The sequence below is a fragment of the Capra hircus genome, chromosome 2 (genome assembly GCF_001704415.2).
Source record: "Capra hircus breed San Clemente chromosome 2, ASM170441v1, whole genome shotgun sequence".
Lineage (NCBI taxonomy): Eukaryota > Metazoa > Chordata > Mammalia > Artiodactyla > Bovidae > Capra > Capra hircus.
In genome coordinates this window covers 20,244,301-20,258,861 of record NC_030809.1, presented here as the reverse complement: position 1 = coordinate 20,258,861, position 14,561 = coordinate 20,244,301, and the positions used below count along the sequence as shown (strand labels likewise).

Here is a 14,561-nt window from a genome sequence, read left to right as displayed (position 1 = left end):
ATTATCTTAGCAGGTTGAATCCACTGGGACTGTTTTGTGTGTGCAGGGAATTGATGATCATAGTATAAATAGATGCTAAATTAGTAGTAACCAAAGTGAACAAAACCATATTTCCATGAAAGACACTTTTCCAGTTCTGAGGGAGGACAAGGTGGAGGTCAAAGATAGCCTTTTCAGTTTTTCAATCACTGGCTCTTCAAAGAGCAAATAACTAAGAAGAAACCAAAGCAAGAGCTTCTGAGAAATCTCACTAGCCACTGGGTGGGTGAACACTGGCCTGGGGAAGATGTGGACCATTTGTCACTCTTCCAAGTCTCAGAATAGGAACAGCTAAGACTTGAAAAATTATAGAAATGCTATACCAAAGAAAGAAATGTCCTGGTGAAATATTTAGATATATATAGAGGGCATGTGTGCGTGCATGCTAGGTTGCTTCAGTCATGTCCGACTCTTTGTAACCCCATGGACTATAGCCCGCCAATCGCTTCTGTCCATGGGATTCTTTAGGTAAGAATACTGGAGTGAGTTGCCACTTCCTCCTCCAGGGAATCTCCCCGACCTGGAGATTGAACCCGTGTCTCTTATGTCTCCTGCTTTGGCAGCTGGGTTCTTTACCAGCAGCACGACCTGCAAAGCCAAGGAAGATTCATAAAATAAGAAGTATTAACCAGTTCTTTTGAAATATGTTCCATGAAACACATTCAGTTATTCTCTTAGATGTAAGAATAAGACTGTCCATCATCTGGCATCACTAATGAGTTTGAACTTCTTTATTTGGAAATTTTTATTCCCCAAAAGATTAGGCATCTTCTGGTAGATATAAGCAAATATTAACATATCCTCAAGTTCTGATATCAAGTGGATAATTTATAGCGTGATTGCCAGTTAACTTTTGATAATTGTTTCATTGTATTTCTCCCATGAATATCATATTTAGTATTAAGTTCCCCAATTAGATGTTATAGCAACCCACTCCAGTATTCTTGCCTGGAAAATCACATGGACAGAGGAGCCTGGTGGGCTACAGTCCATGGGGTCACAAACAGATATAATTTAGGGACTAAAAACAGCAACAACAATTAAATATGATATGTACATTGTGTCAAGATTTTTAAAAAGAGTGTTTCTCCAAACCAGTGTTTCTTGGTAACTTTTTATTCATGTCAAAGACTGGGAGAGAAACCTTACTACTTTGATAGTTTTCATCAAACAAGATATTCCATATAAGTTCATGAGAGTTCCTAATATAACTAACTTTGGGCTACTAGTAAAGCTAGAGTAATAAACTAAGAAAGTGGATAACTATGACAACCAACATAACTCACTAGGAAGTGCTAACATAAGAATTAATGTCACTTCATATTTCACCTTAAATATTAAATTGGTTTCTGAACTTAAAAACTAAGAACTCTTTCCCTTTAGTGCTAAGATACTAGTACTAATGCGTACTTCTAGAATACATTTGTAACAGATACTACTCATGACCAGCTGGGTCCAAATGAAATGCTTGACATTGCCTTTTTTTTTTTTAGGGGAGAAGGGTAATTCAGGATTTCCAGGACCACCTGGACCTCCAGGGCGAATTGGGCCAAAAGGACCACCTGGTAAATATACAATTTCCTTCATATTGCTCTCAGTGAAGAAAGAGTAGCTCATCAGGAAAGCCGTCATCCTTTTCTGTTCATGCCAATAGGTGTACGTGGAGAGCCTGGCACAGTGAAGATCATCTCCCTTCCAGGAAGCCCAGGCCCACCTGGTTCAGCTGGAGAACCAGGGATGCAAGGAGAACCCGGGCCCCCAGGACCACCAGGAGATCCAGGTATGGGATCACTAGGAATTAGTTGAACCAAACTTCTTGTAAAGAGATTTGGAAACAAATGATACTTCACAGAAAATGTTACATAATATAGTGTTTTTAATAATCAGCTTTCAGTCAGTTCAGTTCAGTCACTCAGTTGTGTCTGACTCTGCAACCCTATGGACTGCAGCACGCCAGGCCTCCCTGTCCATCACCAACTCCCGGAGTTTACTCAGACTCATGTCCAATGAGTTGGTGATGCCATCCAGCCATCTCATCCTCTGTCATCCCCTTCTTCTCCTGCCTTCAATCTTTCCCAGCATCAGGGTCTTTTCAAATGAGTCAGCTCTTCACATCAGGTGGCCAAAGGACTGAGCTTATTTTACTCTAGGCCAGCAAATAAAAGAACTTTTGACCCTACTGACAACTGGTGTTTATAGTATAAAGTTGAGCAAATACACTACAGGGCACTCAGGGTTGTTTTTTATTGAGGTAAAAGTATGAAGTCTATCTTCTCTGAAAACTGCCAGTCTTAGAGCTCTATTTCTAAATGACTGCCTGAATAAACCCGAGTTCTATGTAAAATATTTATACCTTTCCAACACTTTGCACAGCACTTGGAAAATTAATAAATGCAAATGTACTTACTATTATGAAACTTTTTAAAATTATTGGTGCATGGAAATTGAACTAACCCCTTTCTATTGGCCTAGCATATTGTAATAGACCTCTGGATGGAATTTTTGTGTTCTAGGTTTACCTGAATCACCTGAGAGATAAGAGAGATTGTATTACTTTGATCAATACAAGGGCATAGTGAATTCTGGAGTAGCATTAATCTAAATCGTAGCACAGTACTAAAATGCTGTATTTCATATAGCCCTAGTTGATTTTTTAGTTTTCTTTTCACCCTTGGGAAGTAGATTTTAGCATGTTGGGTGACCAGTTGTCCCAGTCTGCCCAGGGATGAGGGTCTCTTCTATTTGTAGGACTTCTGTTATTGACACTGGGGAAGTCTCAGGTAAACTAGGATGGTTGGCCACCTTGCCTTTTATCCTATATGAACCATTCAATACAATGTTGGTTTTTTGCTTTAGGACCCTGTGGGCCAAGAGGTAAACCAGGAGAGGATGGTCCACCTGGAACTCCTGGACCAACTGGAGAAAAAGGCAACAAAGGTTCTAAAGGAGAGCAAGGTAAAAAAAAAAAAAAAAAAAACAACAGCTGGCTGTTCTTCACTGAGGGAGAGCTATTCTCTGTATATACAAAGAAAGGAGATTTGTTTGAATTTATGAGAACTCTAAATATTTCAGCGTGTGCAGTGCAGAGAAGACTAAGCCGGGGCAAACATCCTTTTTGAAGTAGACAATCAAGAGTTATTGGAATATACCATTATTTCTTTGTCTTAATTGGGCAAATGTACTCCTGATTTTTAACCTGCAGGCTCATAGATCTAATGAAACACCAATTCTATTTTCAGAAAAGCTGATACTGTGTACTTAGTTAATAACATCTACCTCTAAGCGTGGCATCTAATTTTGATACCTACTATAGAAAGTGATGATCTACTTGTTTAAGATTAAGGTTTATAGACTTCAATTAAGAATGGGTTTTACTTATTGGCATGTTGATACACATGCATCTTATGAGATAAGAGCATGGCAGAGTTAATAAAGCAATAGCAATATTGATATAGAATTTGCAAACTATCATACTTATATAATTTTGCTATTATAAAATAAGTTAAAATTACCTTATAAATTCTCTACAATTTTTAGTATTAATCTAATTTACAACAGAAATAAATGAACTGCACATTTTTTTCCAAAGAAAAGAAAAACAGTGGCACCTAAGTTATAGCTGGAAAAATATTACTTTGATATGAATAGAAGAGCAACTTAGTATCATTATTCAGGAAAGCCATCTTCTAACTATGCCATTCTTGAATACAATTCAATAAGTCATGTGTGGGTCCTGAAAAGGGGCCTCTTTTAAGTACTTCAGTCTGAACATAAGCTTATATGTGTCAATTTGATATGCCTGAATCAAAGTCTACCTTCTGCAAAAGTTTCAAAAGCACACTTCTAGAAAATAGCTAAATGTCCAAATCTTAATTTTTAGGATTGAATCTTTGTTAAAGTAAGAAAAAGTTCTCAATGTGATTTCCCAATTCATTGACATATGCCCAGATCTACTATGACACAACTCTATAAAGATTAGAGATTTGTCTTTAAAAATTCAAATATAATGCTAGCTAATAATAATAATTGCATACTTGCTCATGATTTGGTACTGTGTTTTTCAAAGTGGTAAAAACAAAATTCCTATTAATAATTATGTGAATTTAAAGACTTTACTGGCCACATCTGGCTTTCAAAATGGGGCCATAGCAAGACTGAGGATACTACAAAACAAGCTGTGTTGAGAATTACTAGCAAGTAGGCAGAGATGGTCTTGATGCCAGGCACCACCGGGCAACATAGAGATGAAGAACTGATCTCAAAAAACTCATCATCAGATATACACAAATATTTATAACAAGAGGCATCTGTAATAAAATAGTCAACATTTAAGAAAGTTCTTTGGCCATTTTATAAATCATACTTCTTTAGGACTCCTTTCTACATTTGAGGCTTAATAAATATATATAAATATGCAAATTAGTATTTTGGATAAACAAGTTTGAGGTTTTGTTTGTGTTGCCACATGTATAGTGTGTTTTCTAAAGGACCACCTGGATCCGACGGCCTGCCAGGCTTGAAGGGGAAACCTGGAGACACTGGACCACCTGCAGCGGGGACAGTGATGAGGGGCTTTGTCTTTACCCGGCACAGCCAGACCACAGCGATTCCCTCCTGTCCAGCAGGGACAGAGCCACTCTATAGTGGGTTTTCTCTTCTGTTTGTGCAAGGAAATGAACAATCCCATGGACAGGACCTGGGTAATGCCCCTGTTTAATTTCTATCCACTTTGTTCCATATACAGACAGTACATTTTTATGGCATGGGGTCCTTCCCTCTGAAGTTAAGTGTTAACAACCTAAGTATCTTTAGCACTTTTGTTTTTATTTTGTTTTTTAATTTTTACAATGTTGTGTTGGTTTCTGCCATCCAACAATGCGAAGCAGCCATAATTATACGTTCATCTCCTCCCTCCTTCCCCTCTCCCCATCCCATCTTTCCAGGTCATCACAGAGCACTGCTACACAGCAATTTCTCACCAGCTATCCATCTTACAGTAGTATATATCTGCATCTGATAGTATATACCTGCATTGATGCTACTTCCTCCATCCATCCCACTCTCTCCCTCCCCTCTTGTATCCACAAGTCTCTACATCTGTGTCTCCATTCCTTCCCTGCAAATAAGTTCATCAATACTTTTAAAAGAGAGTACATAAGACATTGGCCTCCTGTCTAATATTCATTCTGGATTGTAAGCTCTAGAAGGAGCCAACCTAGTTGGTCTTCTTCAACAAAAACAATTTTCACTTAAATGACCTGTCTGCTGTTCAGGCTTAAAAGTAAAATCTGTTCCAAAGCTTGGCCTGGTTATTGGCCATCATATACATATGAAGAACCGGGGATACTTTGAAGCAAAGACATTTTCTCAAAGACCTCCGCTAGTCCTCAAGTTCTAGATCAATAGAAAGGGCCCTGGAAAGAGTTAAAGAAGGAAGGAGGAAGGAGGATTTATGTCCCTATTGGATCTTTAATTCTTATCAGCATCAAAAGTTTTCAATCACACGTCTTGCAAATAGCTCTTTTGTGTTGTTTTCCCCCAGTTTTTGCCACGTTATGTTTTAATTAGCTTTTATCTAGTAATGATAATCAAAATAATTGGAATTCACTGAAAGTGATACCCAGTCTGATGTTTTATTAGGAACACTCGGCAGCTGCCTGCAGCGATTTACCACAATGCCATTCTTATTCTGCAATATCAACGATGTATGTAATTTCGCATCTCGAAACGATTATTCATACTGGCTGTCAACACCAGCTACGATACCAATGGACATGGCTCCAATTACTGGCAGGGCCCTGGAGCCTTATATTAGCAGGTAATATCCCAGTCCCTTAGTTTCATGATGGCAACAGGTGAATCCCTTCCTTTGCCACAGAATGCAAGGCAGCACACCATGGTGCAGAAAGTGGTGATGCAGCCGTATTTCTTGTTTCATGCTACAGATGTACAGTCTGTGAAGGTCCTGCAATAGCCATAGCTGTTCACAGCCAAACCACTGATATCCCCCCCTGTCCTGCTGGCTGGATTTCTCTCTGGAAGGGCTTTTCTTTCATCATGGTAAGGAGAAAAGGAACAGAACATTCATAGTAAGCATTACCCATGGAATCTTATGTGGTCTCCAGGAATGATATTGTTAGGCATCAGAATGCACAATCTGCTGTGAATATTTGCTTGAAAATCTGCAAATATGCTTTGAGTTTGTTTGTTTTTGTAAATAATGGAGCATTTTAAAAAACAGACTTCTCAGAAAGAGATTACCCACATATTCTAAGTAAGACCCTGTGAAGTTCCTATGAAGATGGGAACTAAAAGAGAAATAGCCTTTTAAAGAAAAATTCTCCAGATGCAAGTACTAAATGGAGAAATCTATGGACTGACATTTGTGATTTTGATACCTGCACAGATGTGGTTGGTGACTATTCATATTTTGTATAACATCATTTATGATACCTTATCCTCCCTTCTTTACTCAATCACTAGTTCAACAAATATTTATTGAATGCCTACTCTGTGCTATGACCATTCTAGAAACTAGGATACCAGCAGTGAACCAAAGTTCCTGCTCTCATGGAGCTTCTTTCATAGTGGTAGACATATAAGTGAGAAGACGACATAACAATAGTAGTATGTAGTGAGTTCAGATGGTGAGCAGTCCTATGGAGAAAATAAAGCAAGATAAGAGGAGAGACTGATAGGGATGAGGTCAAGGAAAGCTTTGTGGAGGAAAAGCATTCTAGGCAAAATAGACAGCTTTTAGATTATTTTCAATGATTATCCTTCAACTTGGAAGGCACCTGGAGTGTTATAGTAAATTTGGGTAAATAAGCACAAGAAGTTCAGTTCATGCTTTCTCTTTTTTTTGGTGGCGGAGGGGGGGGGGGCTTCTATTACCCAAAAAAAAAAAAAAAAATTAGAGCATTGAAAATGTGAGCACTATGCACAGAATTCTTATTTGGATCCTCTTCTTGTGATAGTTCACAAGTGCCGGTTCGGAGGGTGCTGGGCAAGCACTTGCATCCCCTGGCTCCTGCCTGGAAGAATTCCGAGCCAGTCCATTTATAGAATGTCACGGAAGAGGAACATGCAACTACTATTCAAACTCCTACAGTTTCTGGTTGGCTTCATTAGACCCCAAAAGAATGTTCAGGTAACTATTCAAAGTTAAGTTTAACCTGATGACTCAACTGCATACCTAGTCAAAGGTTGCCTGTGTTAGATTTTCATTCCCCGTGTGCTGATGTACTCATGTTAAAAAAAAAAATCTCCCTGTGCCAATAAAATCCTGTTTAGCTTGGCACTCCCAGTGTACAATTGGTCTAGAGTCAACAAGTAGCCCTGGTTTCTACTACTGTACCAATAAAGACCAAAAAATATTATTTTTGTCATCATTAAAAATATTTAATATTGATGTATGACTTTATAGACTATTGAATAAACTATTACAGTGAAAGTGTCAGTTGATCAGTCATGTCTGACTCTTTGCGACCCCATGGACTGGGCTCCTCTGTCCATGGAATTTTCCAGGCAAGAATACAGGAGTGGGTTGCCATTTCCTTCTCCAGTGGATCTTCCCAATGCAGGGATTGAACCTGGGTCTCTTGCATTACAGGCAGATTCTTTACTGTCTGAGCCACCAGTGGGGTCAAAAAAAACCAAAAAAACTATTACATGATCTACTAATTTTAATTTATCATCTTGGAAGACTTTTGAGTATTAGACAATTAAAAAGGGAGCAGTATTTTTTCAGAAAAAAAAAATCTGTAAGTTTGCATTTGTAAGTTACTGCTAAATACAACTAAAATGATAAAGTGTTGACATATATATCTTTTCAGAAACATACCTCCCTAAAATAAAGTTTAGGTGAGCTACCATATTTATTAACAAAACTCAGACCCAGGATGTATTTCCCTTTTATCTGTAAATTGATGAGATTTTTGGTGTTTTTTTACTTTTGTTTTTTATTTCAGAAAACCCATTCCATCAACTGTGAAAGCTGGGGAGTTAGAAAACATAATAAGTCGCTGCCAAGTGTGCATGAAGAGGAGACCATGAAGAAATTAAGAAAAAATAAAGAAAAAATAAAGCCGTTACTTTTCATCCTAAATAACCAAGTAATATTGCAGAACATGCACTTATTTAAGTATCTTTCTCTTGGAACAGCAGTACAAAGTTTCTATTTGTTTCCCCACACAACAAAGCCTTCTTTTAAGTTGGTTCTGAGATACTGGTCTCTAAATCTGTACTGTATCAAAGCTCCCTAATGCAAAGCACTAAGCTTTTCACAAAGTATCACCCAAATCTTGTATTCCACTTTTATCCAGTGCACTAAGTAAATGGCGATTGTATACAGTTTGATACTGCAAGTGAAGAGCTATTTGGTCCACTGGATTCCCAGGGTTCACCCCCTTTCTATTCCAGTCTTGGAGACTCAGGGAGGCTAATTCTGTTTTAGATTGCCTGATCACCTGCTTCCCAAAGCTTTAGACCCTGGGTAGGGAAGGGGATGAAATGGGATATTAGAACATCATGAATAAACTAGACTTTCAAACCTGGTGAGTAATCTAAGACCTAAGGGAACCAGAATTGAATTGAGGCTCATAGACTGTCTAGTGCTTTTTCAAACACACCCAAGACTAAGGCCAGAAGGGGGTTGCCCTGAATGGAATAATAATAGCCTTGGAAATACGGTATGGTTTTGGTTTACATTTTTTAAAAGACATTTTTGTTTGTCCATTGAATTCATTTCACTACAGCAATATAGCTTGCTTATATTCAAATAGATACAATTTTTGCCCTTAGTAAATTAACTACACCCACACAAATAACAAATTCCTTGATATGCACTTTATCCCCATCCCTATAAATGCTGGTGCATACCTTATAAACTAGCAGTTCAGCAACCCATGGAATAACTGAAGGCATTTGTTGGCTAATCAGGCTCAAAATATTTTTCATTTGCTCTAAATATTCCATTTAACCTGGGTGTTCAGAGATGTATTCTCTTGTTAACTACATAATTCTTTCTTTGTTAAAGACATGTTTTTGATATTACATATTCTTATAAACCATTTGAAGAGTCCATTGTGTAAAAAATTTTGATGTACAAATTGTATAGTTTGGTGGTTGTATGTCTTAAAACTCGCTTTTCAGTGTGTTGATACATTCCCAAGTTTACCTAATTCAACTTAAGATTTTATTCAACACCAAGTCATATCCCAGGCCCTGCACTAAATTATAGACACTAGGGGATGAAAAGAGACTTGTTTCTGATCCAATATCTCAGAGAAGGTAACTGTTTCTGTTAAGAATTCTACATGTCTAAGTTGTTTTTCTTCCTTTTTTCCCTTTGTTCCTGTATTTCATCAGAATAATTCAGCAGGCCTCAATAAAGGTTCAAAAATAATATTTATGCCCCGAGAAAGCCCAGGACATCTAGCTTCTAGGCATTACAGAAGCCAAGGTCTGAAAATGTTAAGAAAATGAAAATCCACAAAACCTTAAAGACCATTTATACTTGACAGTAGCACTATTTGATTAATCTCAGAGGCCAGATGTCCAGAGATAAACCTCTGCAGATGCTTCTTAATCCACCAAGGTGGAGTTGGTGGTGCTGATATTTAAATTCAGGTTATTGTTTCAACCTCAGTTGCTTTGAAATGAAGGTGTGACCCCAGAGGAAAGCACAGACGGTGACCTTGGTTGGCATCCTTCACTGCTCATGTGAGTGCTGTGAAGTGACTTTTACATTGAAGCTGAGAAGTGCATTTTATTTAGATTATTTGCTTAGACTCACCTTATACTAAGACTTTTTTTTTCTCTAAAAATATCCAACTTTCTTAATTGTACCATAATGGCATAGGGCTAGCTAATCTACACAAACCCTCTGTAGGTCAGCAATTCTCAAAATTGCTGCTGGTCCCTGGACCAGCAGCATCAGCAGCATCTGGGTACTTGCCATCAATGCAAATGCTTAGCGTAGACATTTAGAATCAGAAACTCTGGGGGAAAGGCCCAGAAATGCATATTTTAACAAGCTTCTTCAGGTGATTTCTGATTGAGAAGAACTGTTCTAGGCAAACATACAAGAAGCTGTTCTACACAGTTACCAGTTAAGGCCAACCAATATTGCTCCATCCATAGCTCTCTTTAAAGTCCAAAATCACAAGTGACCTCAAGGTCATCTAATTTTACTAATAAGTTAAAGCCCTATATTGGTGCTAATGGCAAATGACTGGCCTCTGCTTGTTCCCAGGCTCCCTCTTTTCTTGTCCCATTATCAGTGTTTAACTTCTGAGGAATACAAGTGATGCTAAAACATTAGATCCCAATGAAGCCATATTGAAAGTGGCTCAGTTCCCCTTCTAAGACTGAACACTGAAACACAGCTCATGAGCATTACTTTCCAGATATCCATCAGTAGTTTATAAAGTTATGAAGATTTAACTTTGTAGATAAAATGTAAATAACTTGCTTCTTTTAAATCTGGGGCTTCAACTTTGGAATTTCACAGTGTGCTGAAATAATGGGTTTCTCAGAGGTGTTTTTGCAAGATAAACATTATTAAATAACTTATTTATAAAAGTATTACAATAATTCTAAATTTGAATTTTATTGCTAATTTAACTTACAAAGATTTTTCTATGCATCCAGTGCAACTTACCGCTACTAAACTTAATTTAATATTTACTCTATAACCAAATGAAATATATTTAAAATATATTGAATATTTTATATTATTATATCTTGACAGAATTACAGTGTTGTACTAATATTTCTGTAATTACACCTTAAATATTATGTTGTTGTATTGTCTAAGAATAAAATGGAAAAATTTATATCTGGTCTTATTTTTTTCAAAATATAAACAAATTAATTGTTTTGGATTGTAAAAACAGTATATGTTCACTGTAAAAAATAACAGTAATTATGAAGACTATATAAAAATTGCCATGATCTAACCCCTCGCCCCCATCCAAGAAAATTAAGGTATTATCACCTCAGACTTTTTTCTTGACATATTTTCAAATCAATAGGTAAGAACTAATCAGTATTTATATGGATTTTTCTACATAAATCAATGAATAGGCTGACATTTAATTTTATTATGGATATATTATGAACATTTTATTCATATTTGTCCAGTTGTTTCCTCAGGATAAATCTCTAGGAGGAAAACTGCAAAAATCAAAGGAGTTGCAATCTTAGGCCTTTGAGATACATATATATTTTTATACACACACACACACACATGTTCTCCAGAAACACTGCTAGAATTTCTAGTTGCACCAATACAATGTTATGAAAACATTTATCTCCTTATGCTTTTACCAATATTGGACATTGCTGTTCTTTCACAATTTTGCCAGTCTCAATTTATATTTTGCTCATTATCAGCAAGGCTGAACATTTACCACTTATACTTGAGGGTTTCTTTCCTGTGAAAGGCCTAATCATATCTTTATGCGTTTCCTACTGAGGTATTTAAGGAGTTTTCATAAATCAAGAGGAAAAGGTATAAATTACAGAAGTTATGGATCTTATATTTTGATGTTTCCCATTTATAATGCACCCTATTCAAGGAAAAATATTCATAAAATTTCAAAGGTAGAGAATTGGTAAAGATGAATGCCCTTAATATAAAAAAATCTGAACTCTCACAGGTAAGGAACTTTTGGGGTGTGTCAAATGACAATGAAGATATCATCATATGAAAACACAGAATGAATGGTGATGCTGAGTAATAATTCTAAGAAAACCAAGAAAATTGTTGCCCAAATATTTAGAAACAGTTTCATAATTGGATCAAAAAATTAATTAGAGAACATTTTGATCAAAAAAGTATACTAATCCATTTTAATGAACTTATTTTTACAAGCAGAAGAATGAATGCTGTGTTGAGTTCATTATCTCTACTTATAAGCCTGTTTATAAGAAAGAAAAGTCTTATAGAAACAAAAGTCTTCATCGGTCTCTAAGGGATTCCTTGTAACTTATTGACAGGGCACTTGCAGAGCACTTAGTGTGGCTAGTTCACCTCAGTCTTACCCCAGCTCTGCTTACTGGAAACTAAAAGACAACCAAACACAGAAGGCAAAGCAACTGATTTTGAATCATCATCGACATCGTCCAGTCAGTTGTGTCTGACTCTTTTCGACCCCAAGGACTGCAGCACGCCAGGCTTCTCTGTCCTTCACCATCTCCTGAAGTTTGCTCAAACTCATGTCCATTGAGTCAGTGATGCCATCCAACCACCTCATCTTCTATTGTCCCCTTCTCCTGCCTTCAATCTTTCCCAGCATTAGGATCTTTTCCAATGAGTCAATTCTTTGCGTCATGTAGCCAAAGTATTAGAGCTTCAGCTTCAGCATCAGTTCTTCCAATGAATAGTAAGGGTTGATTTCCTTTAGGATTAATTGGTTTCATCTCCTTGCAGTCCAAGGGACTCTCAAGAGTCTTCTCCAACACCACAGTTCAAAAGTGTCATTCTATAGCACTCAGTTTTCTTTATTGTCCAACTCTTACATCCATACATGACTACTGGAAAAACCATAACTTTGACTACATGGACCTTTGATGGCCAACTGATGTCTCTGCTTTTTAATATGCTGTCTAGGTTTGTCACAGCTTTTCTTCCAAGGAGCAAGCATTTTTTAATTTCATGGCTGCAGTCACCATCTGCAGCGATTTTGGAGCCCAAGGGAAAAAAAAGTCTCTCACTATTTCCATTGTTTCCCCATCTATCTGCCATGAAGTGATGGAACCTGATGCCATGATCTTCATTTTCTGAATGCTGAGTTTTAAGCCAGCTTTTTTCACTCTCCTCTTTCACTTTCATCAAGAGGTTCTTTAGTTCCTCTTCACTTTCTGCCATTAAGGGTGGTGTCATCTGCATATCTGAGGTTATTGATATTTCTCCCAGAAATCTTGATTCCAGCTTGTGCTTCAGCCAGCCTGGTATTTCACATGATGTACTCTGCATGTAAGTTAAATAAGCAAGGTGAAAATATACAGCCTTGATGTATTCCTTTCCCAATTTGGAACCAGTCTGTTGTTTCACGTCCAGTTCTAACAGTTGCTTCTTGACCTGCATACAGATTTCTCAGGAGGCAGGTAAGGTGGTCTGGTATTCCCATCTCTTAAAGAACTTTCCAAGTTGTTGTGATCCACACAGTCGAAGGCTTTAGTGAAGTCAATGAGGCAGAAGTAGACGTTTTTCTGGAACTCTCTTGCTTTTTCTATGATCTGACAGATGTTGGCAATTTGATCTCTGACTCCTGCCTTTTCTAAATCCAGCTTGTACATCTGGAAGTTCTCGGTTCACAGACTACTGAAGCCTAGCTTGAAGGATTTTGAGCATTACCTTGCTAGCACGTGAAATGAGTACAATTGTGTGGTAGTGTGAACATTCTTTGGCATTACCCTTCTTTGGGACTTGAATGAATACTTACCTTTTCTAGTCCTTTGGCCACTGCTGAGTTTTCCAAATTTGTTGGCATATTGAGTGCAGCACTTTCACAGTATCATCTTTTAGGATTTGAAATAGCTCAGCTGGAATTCTATCACCTCCACTAGCTTTGTTCACAGTGGTGCTTCTTAAGGCCCACTTGACTTTGCACTCCAGGATGTCTGACTCTAGGTGACTGATCACACCATTGTGGTTATTCGGGTCATTAAGATCTTTTTTTGCATAGTTCTTCTGTGTATTCTTGCCACCTCTTCTTAATCTCTTCTGCTTCTGTTAGGTCCATACTGTTTCTGTCCTTTATTGTGCCCTTCTTTGCATGAAATGTACTTGATATCTCTAATTTTCTTGAAGAGATCTCTAGTCTTTCCCATTCTATTGTTTTCCCCTATTTCTTTGCATGTTCACTTAGGAAGGCTTTCTTATCTCTCCTCACTATTCTTTGGAATTGTGCGTTCAGATGGGCATATCTTTCCTTTTCTCCTTTGCCTTTTGCTTCTCTTCTTTTCTCAGCTATTTGCAAGGCCTCCTCAGACCAGGCTCAATTTAACCATTCAGATAAATACTACCCTCTCTAGGTTTTCGGAGACTAAGGTGTTTCTAAAAATGACAACACAGCTCAAAACCTTTTTAGAACTATTGCTTTGGACTTATCCTTAACTGCAATTTATCAGTCAAATAAGGAAATAGATCTCATTACTTTATACCCAAGACCTACAACATGCTCAATATGGTTGCTCCATGAAAGCAGTGAGATGAGTAAGATATAGACCTTGGTCTCAAACATGGAACTTATCATCTGGTAGGAGAAAATAAAGCAAATACATAGATAATTATAATATGCAACAGAATGTGACAAGTACTGTAAGAGTCAGTAAACAATGGTTCATAAGTTGGAGGCCTTATAAAATCACAAAAGTGGATATTTTAGGTGGTCTTTCAAGGTTAGAATTTCAAGAAACAGAAGTTGATCAGAGGCAGGATGGCATTATAGGTGACAAAAATAGATAAAGGTAAGTATCAATAGTTAGAAAAGCATGAAGTAATCTCAGAGAAG

At 37.3% G+C, this 14,561-nt stretch overlaps 1 protein-coding gene across 1 annotated transcript in view; it reads left to right on the top strand.

Annotated features, from left to right (window-relative positions):
* COL4A3 (collagen type IV alpha 3 chain) overlaps positions 1-10,871 on the top strand; it is a 159,254-nt gene extending 148,383 nt beyond the window's left edge. Inside the window, exons 45-52 of the mRNA XM_018058855.1 lie at positions 1,533-1,604; positions 1,694-1,819; positions 2,896-2,994; positions 4,527-4,739; positions 5,680-5,857; positions 5,985-6,099; positions 7,017-7,189; positions 8,010-10,871. Coding sequence (XP_017914344.1) covers positions 1,533-1,604; positions 1,694-1,819; positions 2,896-2,994; positions 4,527-4,739; positions 5,680-5,857; positions 5,985-6,099; positions 7,017-7,189; positions 8,010-8,094 — 1,061 coding nt within the window. The 3' untranslated portion in view covers positions 8,095-10,871. The remainder of the gene's footprint in view (positions 1-1,532; positions 1,605-1,693; positions 1,820-2,895; positions 2,995-4,526; positions 4,740-5,679; positions 5,858-5,984; positions 6,100-7,016; positions 7,190-8,009) is intronic.